At 44.1% G+C, this 24009-nt stretch overlaps 1 protein-coding gene across 9 annotated transcripts in view; it reads right to left on the bottom strand.

Moving 5' to 3' along the window:
* tdrd12 (tudor domain containing 12) overlaps positions 1-24009 on the bottom strand; it is a 32272-nt gene that overhangs the window by 3880 nt on the left and 4383 nt on the right. For 5 of the 9 annotated variants that reach the window (XM_040038721.1, XM_040038723.1, XM_040038727.1 and 2 more), the window contains 31 exons: positions 22159-22278; positions 22026-22081; positions 21845-21930; positions 21596-21758; positions 21142-21209; positions 20947-21056; positions 20805-20870; positions 20671-20722; positions 20192-20217; positions 20031-20099; positions 18865-18939; positions 17751-17811; positions 17462-17569; positions 15185-15367; positions 14958-15111; positions 14727-14854; positions 13087-13275; positions 8439-8567; positions 7650-7767; positions 7394-7533; positions 6657-6874; positions 6311-6392; positions 5958-6139; positions 5640-5847; positions 4859-4951; positions 4517-4683; positions 4201-4419; positions 3582-3646; positions 3071-3143; positions 2855-2968; positions 53-206 (listed from right to left, as the gene is read on the bottom strand). In XM_040038721.1, the coding sequence (XP_039894655.1) occupies positions 53-206; positions 2855-2968; positions 3071-3143; positions 3582-3646; positions 4201-4419; positions 4517-4683; positions 4859-4951; positions 5640-5847; positions 5958-6139; positions 6311-6392; positions 6657-6874; positions 7394-7533; positions 7650-7767; positions 8439-8567; positions 13087-13275; positions 14727-14854; positions 14958-15111; positions 15185-15367; positions 17462-17569; positions 17751-17811; positions 18865-18939; positions 20031-20099; positions 20192-20217; positions 20671-20722; positions 20805-20870; positions 20947-21056; positions 21142-21209; positions 21596-21758; positions 21845-21930; positions 22026-22081; positions 22159-22278 (3676 nt within the window). The remainder of the gene's footprint in view (positions 1-52; positions 207-2854; positions 2969-3070; positions 3144-3581; positions 3647-4200; positions 4420-4516; positions 4684-4858; positions 4952-5639; positions 5848-5957; positions 6140-6310; positions 6393-6656; positions 6875-7393; positions 7534-7649; positions 7768-8438; positions 8568-13086; positions 13276-14726; positions 14855-14957; positions 15112-15184; positions 15368-17461; positions 17570-17750; positions 17812-18864; positions 18940-20030; positions 20100-20191; positions 20218-20670; positions 20723-20804; positions 20871-20946; positions 21057-21141; positions 21210-21595; positions 21759-21844; positions 21931-22025; positions 22082-22158; positions 22279-24009) is intronic. The other 4 variants (XM_040038726.1, XM_040038725.1, XM_040038724.1 and 1 more) reach the window with 4 other exon arrangements.

The following is a 24009-nucleotide window of genomic DNA, read 5'->3' as shown; positions in this document are numbered from 1 at the left end:
GTGAAGATAATCCCATAGTTCTTCTGTAAATCAAAGAAAACTAAATCAGTACCTTGTTTCTGAGGAGTTTGTCCCAGATTCCCGGCTGCTGCTTGACCAGTTTGAGAACTGGTTCATTGGATTTCATTTCCCAGCAGCAAACGTCAGCTGCGATTTCGTAGCGAAGCTGCAGGTCAGCTCTGTAGAACCGACCGTTCACGCTGCCACTGAACACAATCAGCAAAGAGAGAGCAATCAGCAAAGGACCAGTTCTTCTGTGTAGTCATCTATTGTAGTAAATACAGTAAGACTGTCCCCAGAGGACCGCAATCTGCTGTGAGGGACAGAGTACGTCTGATTTTATAGGGAGGTGGTGGTGAGATAAACGGGGCGCGAAGGATTTTACAGAAGACGCAGGACTTGACTGGGAGCCAGAGGAGGTGCAGCGTGTCCAGGGATGCAGGCTGAGCAAACAGCAGTCCAGGACTGAACGAGGCTTCAGCGGCTGGAGTCTGTTTTAGAGAGGATTTAATGTGTGATGACTGAGAGGGTGGAGTCGTGGATGAATTCCATGTTGTGGACCTCTGAAGTCACAGCCAGGGAGGCCAGAGTAGTTACACAAGCAGTTAAAGACGGACTAAGGAGACTGAAAAACTCCTGAACGGTCCCAGAGGAGGAGGATGCTGATGTGTCCCCAGTCTGCAGCAGTGAGGTCATTTGTTGTATTTATGAGGGCCATGTCCGTTTTTTTGAGAATGGAGGAGACGGCAGCTGTTTGAGAACTGCCAGGCTGGGTCCTAAGGACTTACTGATGATGGAAACACGATGACACAGGGTGGGCAAGAGCTGACCGAGGCAGTCAGCCTGTGATCCAGAGGACAGGTGGAGCGACTTTAATGACCGGCTAAGTAACTTCAAGATGATGGGATGAGAGTGGGCAGGACTTTCTGTTGTTTTGTGAGAGTTTAATGCGTTTTCATCTACACATGTAAGCTGCTCTCAGGCGCTTTGTGTAAAATAGAGCCTGATGACAGCTTTCTTTGCACAGAGCTTGGATTGCATGTTCTTTTCTTACTTATCTAAATGCTTTTTTTAACCGAGACAACAAGTATATCCTACTGCAAATAAACTACCTGCGTTCATTAGGAGGTCTTTATTTCAAGTGTTTCACATTCAGTCCAGCACCTACCGCTGTTTCCACAACTTAGTGTTTAAAACACCGCTGCAGCTCTACAGAAATGTCTTTTTTGGTTGTGTATATACGAGAACGACATTTCCTGTGCTGTGTCGTCTAAAACCTTCTGACAGATGCTCGGTGGAAAATGTCTGTGTTTTTTCATCCTTTGAATCATAAGAATACAAACCTCTCCATCTGCTCAGCTGACTTCTGATGGGATGAGAGTGGGCAGGACTTTTATATGTGACAGCAAAGCAGTCTGGCACCTTGACTTTTAAAATCAGAGTAAGATTTGCAAAGGCTGCCGATTTTGTATTTTTTTTTTTTTACTTTTAATTTTAAATATTCGTTATGGTTCATGTGCTGGTTTTCTTTAAAAAAAAAAAAAAAAAAAAAAAGGTCATGTGAAAATACCCAATCAGAAAGCCAGAAAGGATGGCTGTGTCATCATTTATGGACTAAAATACAATCTGAAAGGTTTCAAACTGAAGACGGAGTCAGAAGTGTTTACAGCACTTTTAGAGGTTTATGTCGTATGAGTGCAGGCAAGCAGAAATGACACACTGGTGCAGTGTCTGCAGTGATGTGGACGGTGACACTGTCCATTTAGTGGACAATTTAGATTCCTACTCTCACCTGTGGCCACAAACACTAAACGAGTAGACTTTAAACGATCACAGACGCAGAAACACTGGGGAAGTGGCAACCGGTCCATGAAGATCAAGAACCTCACCTGGTTGTGCCAAAAGGCACAAGCTCAAGGAGCCACAACAGGACTTCTTGAGCTGTGGTAAGTTAGTGAAAAGATGAGATCTTGGCTACAGGCTGCAGAAAGGTCAGAGAATGGAAATCACTCCGGAGGACTTCAGAGTCGAGCTGCATCGAAACAAACCAGCTGAGGTGGTTCAGTATCGGAGCGGTACACCTGCCAGGTGAGGTGTTTTGGGAATGCTCAACTGAAAGGAGCCCCCGGGGCAGAGCCAGGACATGCTGGAGCGATATCTGGTGGCCATGAAGACGACAAGCTGGACTTGACTGATTAGACTAATGACACAGTGAAGGCAGTGCAGACGAATATTTGACCTGCTAGTGTCACGAATAAGCTTTGAATGCCTTTTAAAAGTAGCACCGTGGAAGCTAATTGCAGAATTATAATTGTAATAATGTGACACTAAACGCTGATATTAAAAGATTTTATTGGGAGGGTGGAATAATTAAATCAAAACAACAGGAGCAGAAACTATTTGCTGAATTATGGGACATAAACTCTGTGATGGACTTTTCCTTGTACCAGCGTTTCAAATGTATCTGCCTAAACATTTTGCACATCTGCTCTAGATTATGGATTTTTAATTAAATGGCTGAGAATTATTCAGAATAGATTACAAAATAACTTCATTAATCCAAAGAACTGATTAACTTTGCGTCAGATACCAAACAGAACTGAGTGTTTTCACAGCTCACGATTAAACTCGAGTGTAATTCACATGCAGGCTGGTTATACTTTTGTTGCCATGATGCCAGGTCTCTCTTGGAAATGAGATTTTTTTACCTGGATAAATAAAGGATTAATAATAAATTATGGTGAACATGTACCCACTCCCACCTGTGTAAAGTGCTCTAGATAACAACCTCCACCGAATGTTGGATGTGATGCCAAATAGGCAAGCGCTCATTGAAGGTCTGAATCTCACAGACCTATAAATGACTCGGTCCGAGCAGAAGTCGCAGCGCTGGTTCTCCGGGTTTGCCAGCTTCACGGTGACAATCGCAGAGTTGGGCGTCTGGAACCAGCGGATCAGAGGGTGGAAACTGAAACAACCAGGAGATGCACGTTAGGACGAAAATCAAAGCTCTGGACACTCAACACTTTTAGGTACTGATGCTGCTGTGGGGAGTTCTTCCAGCTTTTACCTTCGTGATGCATCATCAGAGCCTGTGCTGATGACCTGCTGCCTACTGCTTTGACCAGCACCTTCCTGCACACCTGTATACACGTGCCCCGCCCCCCCCACACACACACACACACACACACTTACTTAACTACATGCTGAGTAGCCAAAAGATTATTTAAAAAGAAAAAAACTTTTTGCATTTACGTAATTTTTTATGGGGCGTGACCTCTGAGTGACAGGTGGATGGCAACATGAGCGGCTCTAGCTGCTAGCTTGCTGCCCAGCTTCACCTGAACTGGACCTCTGGACCGTGTTTGTGCTGTTGGAGTTTTGTAATGCAATTATCTGACCAATAATGTGGCTGCTGTGAGGTTACTGTACTAACAGACCTGTATTTAAAATTTAGGATGGATTTCATGTATTATTTTCGCGTCTCTTATGGGCAAAGGTAACAGCCACACCCATCTAAAACCTGGAAAAGCTCTGATGTCTTTGTTGTTACTCAAGTTTGGACTGAATAAGATTTTTACCTTCTTCATGCAGGTTCAGAGCAGCAGTGTAGCTGGTTGATGGGAAAACGTCTCCAGCTCTGGTGCTGCGTGTAGGAGAATGATAAAGATTAAGTCAGACACAACATCTGAAGGATAATAAGGAAAGCATCGAGTAATAAAGAAAACTGGAAGACCTCGTCCATGGATGGAATTTACAGTGAGGTTTGTGCTCTGAGACTATTTCTGTTGTTTTGTGAGAGTTTAATGCGTTTTCATCTACACATGTAAGCTGCTCTCAGGCGCTTTGTGTAAAATAGAGCCTGATGACAGCTTTCTTTGCACAGAGCTTGGATTGCATGTTCTTTTCTTACTTATCTAAATGTTTTTTTTAACCGAGACAACAAGCATATCCTACTGCAAATAAACTACCTGCGTTCATTAGGAGGTCTTTATTTCAAGTGTTTCACATTCAGTCCAGCACCTACCGCTGTTTCCACAACTTAGTGTTAAAAACACCGCTGCAGCTCTACAGAAATGTCTTTTTTGGTTGTGTATATACGAGAACGACATTTCCTGTGCTGTGTCGTCTAAAACCTTCTGACAGATGCTCGGTGGAAAATGTCTGTTTTTTCATCCTTTGAATCATAAGAATACAAACCTCTCCATCTGCTCAGCTGACTTCTTATCAGTGCTTCTTTGTCCAAAACCACCCTCACTCTCTGACTGGGAGTTCTGATCACACACTGGGACCAGGGACTGGTTTCCTGACCTCATTGGCTCTAGTGGAGAAAGGTCTGGAGCCTTGAGGTTGTTGGCCAGAACTTCTTCCTCAGCTGTAATCCTGACATCCTTCAGAGATGTAATATTATCTCCAAGCCTGAAAAAAATCCACAAACACCTGCTACTTTAGTCTTCTTTTAAGAAAATTGGCTGATCAGACCTCGAGTGAATACTTTGGTTGGTTGTCCCTTCACCTGGACACGTGACCTTCATCCTTGCTGCTGCTGTTCTCCTCACACAGCGCCCTCAGCAGGTCCACATGCTCCGGGTTCCTGATTCCCATCCCGGTCTTCAGGATCTCCGCCTGGACGTTGTATTCATTGATGACAGTTTTCATTCCTGGAATCTGGGTGACCCGAACCTTCAAGGAAGAAAACAAAAAGGGAATCCCGACACAGCTGGCGGTGCTGAAAACCAGTCCAGCTCAGGTAGGACACACTTAAAAACTGAGACTTTTTAAGCTTTGTAAACCGTAAATATTAACAGCTTTGTACAGATGGCTGTATGGAGAGATGTTTTAAAATGTAAAACATCACCATTGGATCAACAAAAACTGTGTTTCCCAGGCTGAGAACTACTCTAGCTTGATGCTGAAGTCCGTGGATCTTCTGGCTGATGGCTCTGGTAACCTGCAGGCGCAAAACAAATAGAAAATTAAACACTCTTTTTCCCTTGTCCCGTTCTTAAGATGGAAAGAGAACCTCTGGTGAAGAATGTCTATCTACCAGAAGTAAAGTCAGAGAATGCATGAATTATTGCCTCCAGATCTCAGAGGAACATTTAGCAGTTTAGCTGTTTGTTTTGGTCAAGGCTGCCATCTCCCTTATTTCTGTTTGTTCTTTGTAAAAAACAATATTTTCATTATTAAACATCTGGTTGACCTTAAACAGCATGGTGGCATCTTAAATCATGCACACAGACTGTAAAACGTTTGGGGGCTCATCCAGGATATGAACCTCTTGTACCCAAAGCAAGATTCACGGCTGCCAGTAGCTCCCAGATCAACTTATAATGAACAGAAATGCAACAGCAACAGAAAGATAACGCCAGTGCTGATGAATGACTGCCTACTCTGCAACCAATCAGCTCTAAGAATAAATCAGAGAGGAGAGAGAGAGAAGTGGTGGAAGCAGCAGAGGAATTAATTGGAATTTAAATCGGAGCTTAATTATAGTTGACACTTTTCGATAGCTTGCTCAGCCCCGTACTTTGTCTCTGATGTAATCCTTTTTAATCCTAACTTAATGAATGATTGTGTTAAATAACAATGCGGCTGTAGCTGTGAGTGTACATGACTTCAAAGTGAGAAAGGGAAACCTTGGGGTGCCAGCTGGTCTCAGAATCAATTGGTTTGACCCGGCAGACAACGATCTCTACGGCCTGTCCAGGCAGAGAGTGAAACTGCTCCGGCAGCTCGAGGATCTGATAGGATTTCACCTCCTCCTCCTTTCCCATGTCAATGAAGCAAGCAACTACGCTGAAAAACAGCCGGCCGCCTCTGTCGGGCACAGAGAGGAGCTTCACCCTGATAGAAAACAGACAGGAGTCGACTTACAGTGATGAACTCGCAGTCCCAGAGTGTGAGGCTGAAATCATCGCCACCCAACGGTGGTGTTTAGATTTGATTTGTCAGACCTGTGGAAGACATCGTCCTCCTGCACAGCGTACAGTCCTCCTTCCAGCAGCTTCTTGGCTCCAAGCTTCTTCTCTGCGTAGTACGAAGCCATCTCAGAGGCCATTTTCTCAAAGCCCCCGTCCTCCTCCTCGACGATACGGCCGTAGAAGACTGACGCTGTCTTTATGTAGAGCGGTACAACCTCGGATACACAGAGTCACATCCACTGTTTGTGTTGTTTTAAGTACAATCAGTGATCGTTAAACAAATATCAGGGTTTCATCCAAGAACTCCACTACTGAGCCAATGTAATATCCTGACAGCTGCACCATGATTTACAACATCACTCTGAGAAAAGAAGCATCATCCTCACTTCTATGACTCCAGATGCCGGCAGTTTGGACTGATCCAGCTGTGAGACGAAGCGGTGGCGTTCAGGACAAATGCCATTGTTTCTGCAGGGGAAAGCACACAGAATAACATACAAGTCATTTTCTCTTTACTGTCTGAAACTCGTGATGTCATAGACAGCGCAAGCAACAATATGGCTAATTAAAAAAAAGGGTAGGTAAAAATCTGATTGGCAAAAGAACCCAGCATGAGAAAGATGGCTGCCAGTAAGTCATCCATGTGACAGACAAACTTATCTGCAGACTAAAAAATAAGGCCCGGACCAGTGAACAAGACTGAAACCACAGAGCCGTGTATAATCTGGAGACCTGCACACGCCAAAACTCTTCAGGTAGCTGCAGAGGGGGCGGTCTGTTTTCTGGTCCTCGCGTGCCATTTGTACCCCCTGTGCGAAGGTCAGCAGCTCGGGGGGCAGCAGGGCATTTGCCCTTTCCAGGTAGCGCAGAATCCCAATGACGTGGCGGGCGTTCCTTTCTGAGATCAGCAGCACCGACCTGGTGACGGCTGAGCTGCTCCTCGTTTGATCCTGAGGAGAAAAATTAAAAAGTCACCCAGGACCTCAAACATTGACGGTTAACATCTGCTTATGTTTCTTAATACTGAGCACTTTATTAAGAACACCAAAATACATATGGCCTCCCTTTGCTCTGAAAGCCATATTTTCCACACAGCTTCACTGTCAGCCCCAGAGAATGGTAGGGTGGTGTTCAGGGTCTTAATCTCCTGAACTCTGCTGCACCAGCTTGTTTCATTTACAGTCTGATCACTTTGGAATATGAGTATTTTGGAGGCCTTGCTGACGGCTGGGCTCATTGTCAAGCTCCTCTTGAGGTTCTTGAGTTTTTGCAGAGACGAGATGATCACTAAACTTTTAATTCTGGGTCAGATCAGAGCACAGCGGCAGAAGAAATATAGACAACCACAGTTTTTCTGTTTGGATGTTTGTGTGAGCATACACTTGTTCTGTAGCTGCAGGACCCTGTGTTACCTGAATAAGCAGGTGTACAGGTGTTCCTAATAAAGTGCATCCGCCACTCGTTCTTACTCGTTTTGAGAAGTTCCTGAAGTTTTCAGCCATGCAGAAGAGTCGGCTGCCAAAGAGCTTAGGAGAGGAGGGGAAACTGTAATGGACGACGCAGGTCGCATCTCTGATATCCAGACCCTTGAGACAATCGTCGGTGGTTACTAGAGGTCAAAGGTCAAACAAGAAAAAGAAATGACAACTGCACGGCTCACGTTCAGGTTCATGTAATCAGGTTAACGGTCACCATCAAAACAAATTGAGAACTATTTTCAGTTACCGAGAATAACGTGAGTGCCGGGGCCGATGTCCTTCTTCCACTGCTCGAGCACAAAGTCCATGTCGTGAGTTAACCCCTCGTGGATCTTGAGGCAGAAAACTGACCTGGTGCTCACAGCCTGACGGAAGAAAAGGTCAGGAGGGCAGATTTAAATTAAAATTATTACTTTTAGTTTAATCAATTGCACACAGTTGAGTGCCACAGAGAACTGGAGCTGTTTTTAAAAGGTGAAGATTATAAAACATCAGTGTGTGTGAGTGAAGCAGGTTTATGTGTCTAGTGTTTTGTTTGTAGAGTATATTACTGTATTACTACGGGGCGACCGTGGTTCAGGGGGCTGGGAAGCTCATCTGTAACCAGACGGTCGCCGGTTCGATCCCCTGTCTCTGTCCTGGTCGTTGTGTCCTTGGGCAAGACACTTTACCCTACCGCCTACTGGTGTTGGCCAGAGGGGCCGATGGCGCGATATGGCGGCCTCGTCAGTCTGCCCCAGGGCAGCTGTGGCTACAACTGTAGCTGCCTCCACCAGTGTGTGAATGTGAGAGTGAATGAATAGTGGCATTGTAAAGCACTTTGGGTGCCTAGAAAAGCGCTATATAAATCCAATCCATTATTATTATTGAAGCAGTAAGGATTGACTTGTTATTTTATGGCACTGGATATCTGTGTTTCACTGCATACATTTATATGAGATCATTGTGTTTGAGAGACAGGATGAAGTCGATATCTTCCTGTCCTGACTTTATGACAAAATATATACTTGGATGTAAAAAGCAGCCTGCGTGTCACCTTGAACACATCTTCGACCTCCTGAAAGGAGTTTGCTACGATCAGCGTCTTCTGGCCGACATCGGGGCTGAAGCCAAGCGTTCCCAACAGGACTGAGATCTTACTGATATCCAGAGTCATGAGGATGACCTGCAGGGGGAACAAAACACAAGCCAGTAGAGACTTCCGCTTAATGTACTGTGCGATTATTTCAGTTGCGTTATTCAGCTCCTGATCAAACTGTATGACTGAATCGTAGGTAGAGCTGGGCCATATCATACTGTTCACGGTAATACCAGTACAATGCTAGACAACGATAAGAAAATGAAATCTCGCGATAGAATATGGGTAAAACACGCAAACGCATAAAACGTGCCTTTGTTTTCATACACACATGGCAGAAAAAGCATGGCGGTAACGGAGAATGAGAAAGGCGGATTGTTGAGTGAAACAGATGAACCAGAATTGGTTTGTAAAAATGCTGCCACTTCAGTGATGTGGAACTGGTTTGGTGTTTGTCCGTCAGATACACAACAAAGCACTTTTTTTTTGTTGAACATGCAAGCGGCCGTTATTGCCGTATCTGTCGGACTGAGGTGCTCATAAATCTGCGAGTAATCTGGGTCCTAAACTCCGTCCCCTTCAAGTCCCAAAGTCAAACGAACACTGCAGCATCACTAAGAGTTAAAAACTGTCTAAATTCTTCCATCTGTAATAAAATGATCAGCGTTGCTGCTTTACCAGGTGTAACTATGAAGTTTAACATCCAGGCATCCATGAAAACAGAATTTATTACATTTAACGGAGTTAGAAGTTAGCAGGAGGTTAGCTCGCTAGCTTCCACCTAAAGATGATATAGCATGTTCTGACTGAGAGACTTCTGAAATAAATTAAAACGTACAGCTCTGCTATCACTTCCAACATAAATGAAGACAGAAAACTAAACAGCAGTGACGTTTGTAGGGTTACTGAAGTTGGGCTAGCTGCTATATAATGATGTGCTATGTGATCGCTAGCGACACAGCTATGTTAGCATAACATAAACAGTGAAACTTTTTTCCACTCGATAAAAGTTAACGTGAAGGTTCCTGATAGTTAGAGACAAATACAGTCGCATGGCAGGATGCTGTGAACGGATCAAACTTCAGTCAGGAGAACAACTGAGATAATCCATCCACAATACGAGGTTAGTCATTAATATACTGGAACAACACGGGAACAGAGCAGCTGTGATAGAATACAGCATTAATGAATCAATGGTACAGAAGTGGAGGAAGCAAGAAGAATGAATAAAGTTTGATTCATCTGACTGCTTTGTTTTGCTTCTAAGCTTAAATTTCAAAACTTACACTAACTACTGATCTTATCTATTTCTGATTTTATCTGTTTTGATTTTATATACTGTTTTGTTTGTTTGTTTGTTAAGCTTACATTTCAAAACTTACATTAACTACTGATTTTATCTACTGTTCTGATTTTATCTGTTTTGATTTTACATACTGTTTTGTTTGTTAAGTGGGTTTAGAGCTCTGGGTAGCTCCCCAGCTGGGTCTAGAGAGTATTTTTAAATCAGGGAATTAAATAGAAAGTAGCTCGTCCACAGAGGACTGGTCAGCTCCCCTTACGATAAGGGTTCAGATCGCGCGAACAGGTGTGAATGTGTGTGTTTAGTTAGTTTGTTTGTTTGCTTGTTTTAATCAATTTTAAATCATGCTTTTTATTTGTTTTTGTTTCTAATGTCTCTGTAAAGCACTTTGAATCACCTTGTTGTTGAATTATGCTATACAAATAAATTTGCCTTGCCTTGCCTTGCCTAATGTGTCTTATAATCCTGTGCACCTTATGGTCTGAAAAATACATATTTGACTTTTTTATTTGGCACACTGCAGTTTAATGCTGCAAAGCACCTCTTTTTAACTTCAGTGGATATTATACATGGTTATGCTCAGGATATGTCAGCACATTTCTACTGGAAATGTTTTTTGGTTAAACTTTCAGCAAGGAATTTGCATTTGCACTGTTACATTTTTATAAAGCTTTAATGCACATAAAAAAAACAGCTGCTTGTTCAAGTGAAAATAAATGGATGGGTTTTTTTTTTTGCGCTAGTAAAGTTGTGCAGTTGTATTTTGTCTCACATCAGTTACAGGGAGTGCAGAATTATTAGGCAAATGAGTATTTTGTCCACATCATCCTCTTCATGCATGTTGTCTTACTCCAAGCTGTATAGGCTCGAAAGCCTACTACCAATTAAGCATATTAGGTGATGTGCATCTCTGTAAGGAGAAGGGGTGTGGTCTAATGACATCAACACCCTATATCAGGTGTGCATAATTATTAGGCAAAGTCCTTTCCTTTGGCAAAATGGGTCAAAAGAAGGACTTGACAGGCTCAGAAAAGTCAAAAATAGTGAGATATCTTGCAGAGGGATGCAGCAGTCTCAAAATTGCAAAGCTTCTGAAGCGTGATCATCGAACAATCAAGCGTTTCATTCAAAATAGTCAACAGGGTCGCAAGAAGCGTGTGGAAAAACCAAGGCGCAAAATAACTGCCCATGAACTGAGAAAAGTCAAGCGTGCAGCTGCCAAGATGCCACTTGCCACCAGTTTGGCCATATTTCAGAGCTGCAACATCACTGGAGTGCCCAAAAGCACAAGGTGTGCAATACTCAGAGACATGGCCAAGGTAAGAAAGGCTGAAAGACGACCACCACTGAACAAGACACACAAGCTGAAACAGTCAAGACCTGGGCCAAGAAATATCTCAAGACTGGTTTTTCTAAGGTTTTATGGACTGATGAAATGAGAGTGAGTCTTGATGGGCCAGATGGATGGGCCCGTGGCTGGATTGGTAAAGGGCAGAGAGCTCCAGTCCGACTCAGACACCAGCAAGGTGGAGGTGGAGTACTGGTTTGGGCTGGTATCATCAAAGATGAGCTTGTGGGGCCTTTTCGGGTTGAGGATGGAGTCAAGCTCAACTCCCAGTCCTACTGCCAGTTTCTGGAAGACACCTTCTTCAAGCAGTGGTACAGGAAGAAGTCTGCATCCTTCAAGAAAAACATGATTTTCATGCAGGACAATGCTCCATCACACGCGTCCAAGTACTCCACAGCGTGGCTGGCAAGAAAGGGTATAAAAGAAGAAAAACTAATGACATGGCCTCCTTGTTCACCTGATCTGAACCCCATTGAGAACCTGTGGTCCATCATCAAATGTGAGATTTACAAGGAGGGAAAACAGTACACCTCTCTGAACAGTGTCTGGGAGGCTGTGGTTGCTGCTGCACGCAATGTTGATGGTGAACAGATCAAAACACTGACAGAATCCATGGATGGCAGGCTTTTGAGTGTCCTTGCAAAGAAAGGTGGCTATATTGGTCGCTGATTTGTTTTTGTTTTGTTTTTGAATGTCAGAAATGTATATTTGTGAATGTGGAGATGTTATATTGGTTTCACTGGTAAAAATAAATAATTGAAATGGGTATATATTTGTTTTTGTTAAGTTGCCTAATAATTATGCACAGTAATAGTCACCTGCACACACAGATATCCCCCTAAAATAGCTAAAACTAAAAACAAACTACAAACTACTTCCAGAAACATTCAGCTTTGATATTAATGAGTTTTTTGGGTTCATTGAGAACATGGTTGTTGTTCAATAATAAATTTATTCCTCAAAAATACAACTTGCCTAATAATTCTGCACTCCCTGTATATCGTTATCGCAAATTTTCAAATATATATCGTGATAAATATTTTTGGCCATATCGCCCTGCTCTACTCGCAGGGGTTAGAAGTTCGTAGGTCACGATACATGTTCTCGCACTATACGGCTCGATGTGACCCAAGGGCTCACACTGTGTCCAGATTTTAGCTTGGTAACATGAAGTGTTACCAAAGCTTACATTATATGGCTAATATACAACACAAAATCAACAATACAACACACACCACCACACCCACACACGATCCAACTCTTTTCACGGTTATTGTGGTTGTGATAATTTTGTGAGGCCACATCGAAAAGGCTCGGACGAGCTTGCCAAAGTTCTACAAGTTGTGGCTCCATCGCTTGTGTCCAGATCACACGCTGCACTGTCGTGTCGCTCCGTCTTTTTCACTGACATTTCTGTGTTTGCGCATCCACAGTGTCAGAGGTTGCGCTAAATCGGCTTGTGGCGCTGCTAAAAATGGTAATTGGCCTGTATTTCTATAGCGCTTTTACTAGCCCCCCCTAGGGACCCCAAAGCGCTTTACACACCCAGTCATCCACCCATTCACACACACATTCACACACTGGTGGAGGCAGCTACAGTTGTAGCCACAGCTGCCCTGGGGCAGACTGTGTGATAGCCTCACGAGGGGTGACCAGGATTTTAAACAGGTTTGATTTTCTTGTAACCATACTATTGCTTATCAGGAGCTGGTCTTATTACCCCGTCTATACTACACGATGCACGACACGTGATTAAGGCGAAACTCGGGCCGATCCCTAAAACGGTAACACAACTGAAAAATCATCTTAAACTGGGCCAAAAATCACAGTGTGTGCCCAGCTTCACACTGCACCCAGCTCCTTCCCCTTCACTCTTATTTTATGCAGATACTTAAAAAAAAAGGTAACTGAGACCACTGTTTAACCCCAATTTGAACAGGAAAGTTTTTACTGACCTGCTGAACGTTACCATAGAGAGCGGCTTCCTCAGGAACGCTTATGACGATGCTGGGGCATGGCATGTAAGTGGATAACAAACCCTCCATGTGATTTGTCCATCTTTTGGCTACAACAATCAGCTGTGGAGGACAGGAATCACTTTCCTTGTCAGAGGTGACCTGGAAGTGCTGCAAGATGGTCGTCATCTGACAGAAGAAACAGAAAAATATTTCAGGCTTGGTAAAATCCAACCATCAAACTCTTTGCAACTACAAACACCGCCTAACTACAAAATAGCAGTTTACTCTCTTAAAAATATTATCAATGGTAAAAATACTTTTTTTTTGGTTTAATGTAGCTAAAGAACACCAGGCCTGAAAATCTGTCGTTTCCAGTTTCAAAAGCCACTTTTGTGTCATGCTGTGTTGTACCTTCTACATTTGTGTTGCCACCTGTGTGACTGGCCGTGCAGACATGTTGCACCTGCTCTTGTTAACCTCAGCTCAAGCTGAGCTGTCCCTCTGATTTCTAATCCTGTCCGTTCTGCTCATTCCCATCAATAATGACCACTTCCCGTCACTACAAAATACTACTTCACAAATAAAACAGAAGATCATATTTTTCCTTGAAACAAACACAGCCATCAGAGAATAACATTGATGTAACTGCAGCACATTCTAGTTTCAATATTAATTTCACCAGATGGATCGCAGAAGAGTTTCTCTGCTAACTGTCACGTAAAATAGCACTAGATGTAGTATTTTACAGAAACTGCATCATCTGCACAGAGCAGGTGAGCTGGGCAGGAAGGGCCTGGAGAATCTAGCCTATTTTCAAAATAAAAGACTCTTATTCTGAAACACTCTCTGTTCGAAGGACACACAAACCTGGATCTTTGACAGAGATTCTGTTCATAGCTGTCATGGATAGAACATCCAGGGGTAGCCAGGAGGTGGAAAGCTTCTGCTTCAGGATCTCACTTCTGGGTTTTACAGATAGCATGGTTCTGTTGGCTTCATCAGCAGGTAGCCTCAGGCTCACACTGGAGCAGTTCACAGCTGCGTGTGAATTAGCACCTCAAAGTCTGAGGCCGGAGCAGGACCATGGCCTCCGGGTCACAGACTAATTATATGCTTTAAGTCTCTTGGGGTTTTGTTCAGGAGTGAGGCAAGAGTGGAGCAGAAGAATCATTAGTGATGTAATCATTGGTTATTTTCCAACCCTCGCTTATGGTCACAAGCTCTCGGAGACGGTGGATACAAGCAGTGGAAATGAGGTCCTTTTAAGAGTGGCAGGATGAGGAGTTCAATGATTCCACATCGAAAGGAGCCAGCTGAGGGGGCTAGAGAGCCTCTCCAGGATGTCCTGGGAACACTGAGTGAGCTGGAGGCTGGAGACCTGGACTTCTCTGCCGAGGCTTCTGCCCCCACAATCAGTCTGCACGTCCTCTGTACCCCTGCACATTGTACTCTGCTTATCTTTTGGATTCAGATTTGTAAGCTTTGCATTTTCTGGAAATAATTCTCTCTAACCCCTCTAATAAGTTTTATTACAGGTTACTATTTGAATTGATCCTATCTGATGCCCGTCAATGAAAACAGAACTAAAAACTGACGCGATATGTGCACATTTACAGTTGTACATCATAAGTCATCACCTCATCTGGAGCCAGACTGAAGAGCTGGTCAGCTTCGTCCAGCACCAGGTGGCACAGCCGCAGGAAGAGGAAGCAGTGGCAGGACAGCAGACGGACCAGACTGAAAGGAGTGGTCACCAACAGCAGGCCTGGAATTAATCAGATTAGAAGATTCTGAATAGTTACTGACGTAAATCAATCATTTATCGACCACCTAGCAGACTGCGATGATGCTCGTTATGCTTAACTCACAGTTTTTGGGGATCTTGACACTCTTAGCCTCGTCCTTGTTGATGCCCAGCAGCACAGTTGTGGGGTAGAGCTTTTGGGAGACCTTACTCACCCCCAGGAGGTCATATACAGCTTGGACCTTCTCCCAACCGGGACACAGCAGCACAGCTATGGGCTACAAACATACGAATTGATAGTGACAAAAGCAGAATTCATCCATGCTTCCTGCCTCCTGTGTGTGCACTCACCCCTGAGCTGGAGGTGTGGGAAGTGAAGATGGAGTTCAGCATGATGTGGGTAAGGAGTGGGGTAAGGTAGCTGAGCGCCTGGTCTGCGCTGCTGGAGATAACAAGGGTATGGTATCCTCGAGCCACAGCTGGCCAGCTGTAACAGTCAGCTGGAGACAAGGTGCTGTACTGCTTCCGCTGCACCTGGAGACAAACGGTCACTGTGAGAGGAAACCACCAAAAAAAACCCGCACTTCCTCTAATGCCCACTAGATGCTGTCTCAGTACTACGACTCAAAAAACACAGATGCTTCGTGAGCCGTGGTGTCTACGTCCACCTTTTCTACTGACTGTTTGACACTCAGATGGAGGTTAAAGAGCGGCGAGGGACTGACACAAGAGAAGACTGAGCAGTCACATGAGAGCGCGGATGAAACGGATAGTTATCAAATAAGATCAGTAATACAGAAAGGGTTTTATTGCCAAATGTTGCCCAGGTTTACAACATTAGGAAAACATACTGTAAGACAACACTTAAATAAAAATTAAAAGTGCTAAGCATATATATATATAGGTTCATGAGTCCAACAGCAGAGGGGAAGAAACTGTTCTCATGGTGAGAGGTTCTGGTCCAAATGGACCGGAGCCTCCTGCCTGAGGGGAGCAGATTAAACAGACTGTGTCCAGGGTGAGAAGGGTCAGCTGTGAACCGAGCTGCACGCCCCAGTGTCCTGGAGGTGTACAGGTCCTGCAGAGATGGGAGTCTGCAGCCAATCACCTTCTCAGCAGAGCGCACAACACGCTGCAGTCTCTGTTTGTCCCTGATAGTGGCCACAACGTACCACATGGTGATGGAGGAGGTGAAGATGGATTTGATGATTGCAGTGTAGAATTGCATCATCGTCCGTGTTGGCAGGTTGAGTTTCTTCAGCTGCCTCAGGAAGTACATCCTCTGCTGGGCCTTCAGCAGAGGATGAGTAATTAGCAGAGTAGTTACTTCCTAGCTGCTCTTTTTTATGGCTATAACTTAACTACTTCAGCTCTAGACACTGAAGGATTACAGTCTGTTGAGACCAAAGGCATGAGTGCGGATTCCTGTCCCTCTAATAACCTTTAGGTAAGCTGACATACACATAAACATCTACTTCCGTCCAGAGTTGCAGTAATTTTTCACCAAGAACTTGAATTGATGATTCAAGAGTCGAACTGTGTGAAGTCTTCTCCCGCACGTTCCTGGGGCTTCGGTCTGACCTCTGTGGTGTTGGATGCACTTTTTGGATTTCCAGAACCATCTTCCACAGTGTGTATGAATGCTGGAAGCACCACCCCAGTTAAACCTGGACTCTTGAGACCATCCAACCACCAAGTGCTTTTGTTACTATAACACAGCAGTTTAGTCTCAGTCCCGAGTCCTCTTCGCGTTGTACACATTTCACCAACATTTGTTATGTCAGATCACGATGATGACCACGTTTCTTCGTCAAAGATGATGGTTCACCTCTGTCCTCCCAGGTTTTAATATGCTGGACTGTTTTTTAAACCCAGTTTCTGTACTTTTAGTTTCTCCCACGTTATTTCTTTGCTTGATGAAGGGCAATAATTTGATCCCAATTCGAGTAAAAGCTTCTCTTCTCCAGGACCATGTCTTCAAACACGGTAGGTTAAGAAATGAGAAGCTACTTACTGGTTCAGGGTTAAATAACCTGTTGCCAGTTGAAACCTACGAATCACTCTTACCTGTTTGCTTAGTTAAATCCAGGTGCTGATTTTTTTTCGGCCAGGCTCTGATGCCTCGAGTCTCAGCATCGCTACGCTCACTGTCTGATCGCTCGGTCCTCATGGACAGCGACAGCGCCTCGTTGAGTTTTAAAAATTATGGCGACAGCAGCACTCCCGTGTCCTATAAGGGAAGCTGATGCTCAAGTGCCTTAAACCTGCACTCGTGAGCTTATGGTCTCACATGATAGTTTAAAAACTTCAAATCAACCCCATGCTCAACGCTTTCATTGAAAAAAAACAAAAAAAAAAAAACAATAAAAAATGTGCGGCAGTGTGTCCATCTTTTAAATACTCTAGATGAAGGAAATAATCAGTAAATTAACAACAACAACTTTATTTGTATTTCTGAACCATTTCTGAGAACATTTCAAATTTGAAATTGAATCTGATGCTGTGTTGTTAATAACGAAACCACTTTCACAACATTTACAATTACACCTGAATGTTCAGGTCACTAAACTCTCGTTTCCTAGCATGTTAAAGATCCTGATGACAAACTCAGGGCGTGTTCTTGTTTACCCAGCAGAGGGTGTCTGCGATGGCGGTGTCATTCACACTGATCCACGGCTCTGCTGGGAAGGTAGCGTGCACCAGAATCCCACTCCGGCAGGGGTCGAGGGGAGAAACCTGAGACATCCAGGTGAAAGGACAAAGGAGGCTTTAAATAACATCATGAGCAGTGTTTGCATGAGTAACAACCAATAAATCTACAGGCTTTCATTTTCATATTTTCTAAGAGGTAAAATAATTATTTTTTTAATTTTATTTGCACTCTATAACTAAATCAGAGTTGTCTGCGTAAACGTACCACAGCGTCTTGGGCGTCGGGATCGGGGTTCAGAGCCTGTGGATTCAACAACTCCAACAGGCTGCATCACAGACAGAACATGAAGAAACTACTTCAGTCGAACAGTCTGGACACAAATTACTGCCTGACATAGTACTACACTACACAGCCACTTCATTAGGTACACCTTGGTAGTGGCAGGTTGGAGCTGCTTTTGTCTTTAGAGCTGATTTCATTTTACATGGCTCAGATTCAACAAGCTTCTGCAAACACTCCTCAGAGATTTTGGTCCATGTTAACAGGACATCATCACACAGCTGTTGCGTGCTTCACCACGTCTCAAAGATGCTCTTTTGGAGTGAGATTTGGTGAATGTGGAGGCCGCTGAGATGATGCTGAGAGGATGCTACGCTGTGGTCATAAAGGGATGGACACGGTCAGCAACAACACTCGGCTGTGGAGTTACAGGCAGGATGGATCCATGCTGTTATGTTGTTCATGCCAAACTTTGACCCTGAACCATTGCAGCAGATATAAAGATTCATCAGGTCGTACAGTGTTTTTCTATCTTTTATTGTCCACTTTTGGTGAGTCTGTGTAAACAGAAGCCTCAGTTTCTGTTGTGTAGCTCTTCTGCTTCAAGACAGAGATGCTCTTCTGCACACCTTGGTTGACTTGCTATTGGCCTTCCTATCAACTCGAAGCCGTTCTGCCCTTCTCTGACCTTAAACAAGGCATTTTCTCCCCAGAGAACTGCTGCTCACTAATCAGCCAATCACACGGGGCCTGATATTTGTTAACAAGCAGTTAGATACAGGTGTGTCTAATACAGTGGCCGGTGAGTGGATTTTACAAGCAAACTCAAAGAAATGATTAACACACCTTTTATCCAAGCCAGTAATTGTATTTTCATCATCAGGTGCAGTTAACACAATTTAAAAAATAAATAAAATTGAATTAAATGAAAAACATTTCATGTCTTTACTCAGTGTTTATGTCTTATGGGGATCGAGGAAAGCTCAAAGACAGGAGCAGTATGGTTAAAACACAGTGTGCAGGAGCTTCTATCCTGTAACGTGTTTTTATCAGGTTGACCTGTGTTGTTGCTTCCTGAGAGAGAAAAACTGCAGCTCACCGTGCACAGGCCCAGTCCTTCTCACTGCTCTGGGTCTCCTCTGCTGGAGCCGAGGCGACAGATGTGCTGGAGCTGCTGATTAAAAGAGAAAATCAGAAACACGATTAAAGTGAAGACAAAGATGCTGAATGTGGAGAAAGCACACATTATTATTAATATTAATTAATCTCATCAGATTTTCCCGGGAATGTGGAACAGTCTACTGGAATTCTGTTTAGGTATAAAAGGATAAAGATGGAAGAACTACACAGAGAAGGAGCTGCACAAATGCCCGACATCACAGAAACGCTAATTTTAACTCTGGTAGAATCTAAGAATATATTACGGGTGCAAAAATTCACGGTTCGGTTCGATACTTTGGTGTCACGGTTCGATATTTTTTTCGATACAAATAAATGTTCATGCCTTTTTAATTTGTCATTTATTAAAGTTATAAAAGTACAGTTTTTAAATTTAATGTTGCTGAAACAAAAAAGTAATAAAAAAATAAATCTGATGGAGGAATCCCTCATCTTTGGAAAAGAGAGTTTATTACAGAGAAATGTCTCTTTCCAAAATAAAAGCTCTACTATACGCTTCTTCTGGGCTATATTCTCAGCAGCATATTAAACATATCAGGTCCCCATAAGGAGAATCCTGTGCTAACGGCTGTCTAAATGACTCGGGTAAAGTTTGTAGCATGCTGCTTGTTGTTTTTGTCTGCTTCCACTTGTCTTTGCACTAGGATGATGTCGGAGTAAATGTGCAGTCATATTCGTTGTGTTCCCACTAGTGCTGTCAGCGTTAATCTGAAATGACGTTAACGCCACAACACGGCAAATCTCCGTTAACGAGCTACCGCCGATCGCCCCGTGCGTGGGGCTGGACGGCCAACACGTCGACAGTGCAGTCTAGGCGGAGCAGTCGAACGCAGATCCACTGAGCGCTCAACACAGACAGCATCGTCAGAAGGAAAGTTGATAAAATAAATTAAAAATGTTGTATTGTTCGATAAATATGCGTACCGAACCGAAAGCACTGTATCGAACGGTTCAATATCGATACGAGTATCGTTGCACCCCTAATATATATGTAAAATGCAGGTCCTGTTGTTGCACTCCAACGTACCCCTAAGAGTACTTAGTATGACCATTTGGTTTGGTTTTTCCTCATGCAGAGTACTCTACCTTGCCTCTTCATCCACCAAAGATTCAGCCTGACAGCTCTGAAGATTCTCAGCTCCTGGTTTCTCACTGCTGGGACAGACTGCAGTCAGTGAGGGGAACCCAACAAATGAAGCAATCAGCTCAGATAAAGACTACTATCTGGGCTAATTTTTGTCTTTTACCTCATCAGAGGCAACACCTCAGCTTCCTGCAGGGAAAACAAACCAAACAAGATTCTGGATTTTAGTTTCAGAAACATCACAGGATGGAACAGAGTTTAGTCACTAACAGCACCAAGTCTGTCCTGAGTCTGACCTCATAGCAGCCGTACCACACAGGCTCAAATGTTCTTACTATGAGCGGGTGGAAATCCAAATCTCAGTCAGGAGTGGGCGCATCATCTAAAAGCTGCTCTTTTCTGTACGAGTGCAGCAAACCTGCAGCACGTCAAGCCGACTGGACATTTACAACAAACAGCTGCTGACTGAGATGTTTCCTCCTGCATGAAGTATCAACTCAAACCTTCAGGAGGATTCATGCCTGCACGACATGTGTACATTAATGAGCGCCCCCTGCTGACACCGCTGGAGTAGACGGCGGGCTCAGCTGTTAGAACCTAGTTGGTCCAACCTGCACCTGCAATGTTGGAAAATGCACTCACCTGGGGAGCTGCCAGCTCGGAACTGCTGCCAGGCTTCATAAACTGTAGAAACCTGTGAGCAGGGGGCGACAGCCCATCACACACGATGATATAAAACATCATGTGCCTGCGATCTGAGACTGTGGCCGACTCACCTGAACAGCTGATGGTTTTTTGTGAGGGCTGCAGCCAGAGACGAGTCTGCGTCGTCTGACGAGCTGCTGAAAAGTGAACAGAGGCCACTTGGTTACTTTTAATCGGAACTCTGCTGAACTGAACAACTGAACGGGCGCTCACCTCTCAGCTGCGTCTGAGCCGCTCCCTGACTGGCTGTTTGGAGACAGCTGTTGTTTTGTGACCACTGACCGATGTTCACCTCCAGCCTTCACCAGCTTGTGTTGTACAATCTAAAGCAGAGACGTGAGAGTTCAGCACATGTGGTTGTTTCATTAGAACACAGCTAAAAGTGAGTGAGCTAGCAGGGCTGCATACCTCAGGAGGCAGGGAAGGAGCTGTAAGCCAATCAGCTGCCCCCCCAGCTTCAACCAAACTCTGCTGATCTGGGACACAGAAACAAGCACCGGAACGAATACAGTCATATGAATAAGAAGGTGCACTCTCTTTCATGTTTCAGGCCATCAGCCCGACAGATAAAGCTCGGCAGCAATAAGATGACTGAAAAGGAACAAATCATGGCACTGCAGCGATCCAGAGCTCAACAGACTGAAAAGCTCATAAGAGCAGAAATGATGGTAGAGAAGTAGCCAATTGTTAAGAGCAGGAGGCGTTAATCATTAATGCAAACTACCAGGTATTTTATTTCCTTTGTTTCCTGAGGGGCCACCGCAGCAGATGGATCCATGTTTGATTTGTGGCAGACAAATCAAACATGGATGAAACCAACATATGCTGAGAGCGGTGAGCCAGAGTTCATATATCCGTTTACCGGGAGGTGGTTGGGTTTGTGCTGTCGGCTTGGGGGAGACGTGCTGGGTTAAGATGCTGTAAGACAGCATCACAGGAAGTCTGTCTCCCTCCTCCAGGCCGTCGCCTGATTTTGTGCTGTAGTAGGCAAACCTCTTCGCCACCAAGTCGTCATTCACACAGATCTGTTTAAGAAAGGTTAATACAAACGTGATCACATGTCTCCAAACAAGTCTGGGTGCAAAATAAAAGCTTTTTAGTCAAACTTCACCTTGATGTCACCAACAGTCACGTAAAGCTTGATAGGGGTAGAGTCTGACTCAGGTTCAAGCAGCACGGCCTCCTTTAGGGTCGATGCTGTGAGATGAAAGACGAGTCAAGCTCAGAGATGCATCGCACCGAAACATAAAAACTAATGTTAATGGCGTTCAAGCAGCAGCAATAACACTCACCTTGCAGCAGCTTGTGCAGGAAGAGCGTGGCAGAGCTGTCCCACCGAGCCGACGGTCTGCAGAAGAACACAAGAAAGATCTGCAAATGTGCTCCATTGTAGCCTCTAAACTACGTGAGATGAGCTCGCCTTACTTGAGCTCTGCCTTCTCCTCAAGCAGAGACACTCGCAGGGTTGTTGGTTTGATTCCCGCCAGGTGGAACTTTTGCACCCAGAAAGGCAGCTGAAGGAAGTTTTCCATCGCCACCCGGATCCTTTCAGAGGGGACAGAGTTAAAAACCAAACAGATGCAAAAATAAATAAATAAATAATAATAATTTATTTATATATATATATATATATATATATATATATATATATATATAGTAAATGCAGCGCAGCTCTCTGCACCTTCACGTCTAGAATCACGCAGCAGAACCTGTTTTAAAAAAGTTTTCTTTCTTTCTTTTTTTTTAAGCTCCCCACAGATTTAGATTTTCAAAATAAGAGCCTAGGGGAATAAATCAGTAATGGATTATCTAAAAATGGACCTCACTCTCCTCCTATCCCAGCATCCTCCTCTGTCATACCAACCGTCTGCATGTCCTCATAAAACTCCCCTGAGTCTTCCTATTCTCCTCCGTAACAGATAGGCCTCCTGTATTTTTGTCTCCAAACCCATAAACCAAGACTAACAGACTAACAGAAACTAACAGAAAAGGAAGAAAACAGGTGGAGGACCACGTAGCTTAATCTGTCACCCCACACTCACTGTAAAGAAGGAAAAAAAGAAAGGAAATACAGGTTCTCCATAGGATAGTGCCAAGAAATTATAATGTAAGTGACATCCAGAAATGATAGGAGCCATTTTTAAAGAAAGACAAGAACATTTAAGACAAAATAATATGAGATGATGGTTATGGAATATTTTAAAACTGACAGATTGGGTCGGCGGTGCAGACACTGTGCACCGGCTCGTTGTGGTAAAGAGAGAGCTGAGTGTAACAGCAAAGTGTTCAGTGTTCCCCAGATAAGCTGGAGGAGGTCTGCACCACCCTCTCATGCACTAACACAGTACCTCTCTTGGCACACAAAGGTCGTGTCCAAATTCATGGGCTGCATCCTCCTGAGGACCCGGCCTTCGCGGTCTACGTGGGCCGGGTCCTCAGAGGGTCGGGTAGGCCGGAAGTAAATGGCTGGGGAAATTGGACGGTCTAGCCTTCAGATTAGCGTCACCGCTGTCTCGGTGGAGTTTAATAAACTCAGCCGTCTGCTCCTTGCTATCTAAAATATAACAGGACACTGGTGTAAATTCTCGACCGTCTCATACTTCTGTTTAATCAGTTTTCTGTTTGACGTTTATTCAGCTGTGTGAAAACCAAGGGGGAACCCACCCGGGGGATTAATAAAGTTTTATTTTATCTAATCTAATAACTTTAATCTCAGCCAAACCGATTTAATCACGAACAAACAAAACACTGAAAAAAGCCCAACAATAACATTTTTAGGTTGTCTAAGTGACTTATATATCACGTTTAACCCGAGTAGCGAAAGTCCGCGGTGATCTGAAAATGATGTGCCGTTCTCGGCCGCATCAGTGACCCTCGAGCTCCCGGCTAGCTATCGAGCTGGTGGGTAACAGACATCTCCGAAAACGTCGAGGCACTTTTGCAAATATGTGATATCTTGATTAACCGAGCAGGTATTTGATGTTTACACAGCTACTTTCTCGCCTGAAAATATGTTAAAAGTTTATTTTGTGACCCAGAAAGATTAGTATGAGTGATTTTAAAACTTAGTAGCGGCCGCCATTATTGGAAACTGGAGTTTGGCTGGGCCGCGCTATGAATTCTGGGATATGGTAGGCCACGAAGGACACACCCGTCGGCTGCATTCGGAGGAGTCTACGAATTTGAACAGCCTTCGGCGCGTCGCTGTGACGTAATCGGTCTACAAATGCGGCCTCAGGAGGATGCAGCCCATGAATTTGGACACGACCAAGGACA

Source organism: Simochromis diagramma, unplaced genomic scaffold (assembly GCF_900408965.1).
Source record: "Simochromis diagramma unplaced genomic scaffold, fSimDia1.1 OVJJ01000366.1, whole genome shotgun sequence".
In the NCBI taxonomy this organism is placed as follows: domain Eukaryota; kingdom Metazoa; phylum Chordata; class Actinopteri; order Cichliformes; family Cichlidae; genus Simochromis; species Simochromis diagramma.
Note: the sequence above shows the minus strand (reverse complement) of the source record. Positions and strands in the feature narration are given on the sequence as shown.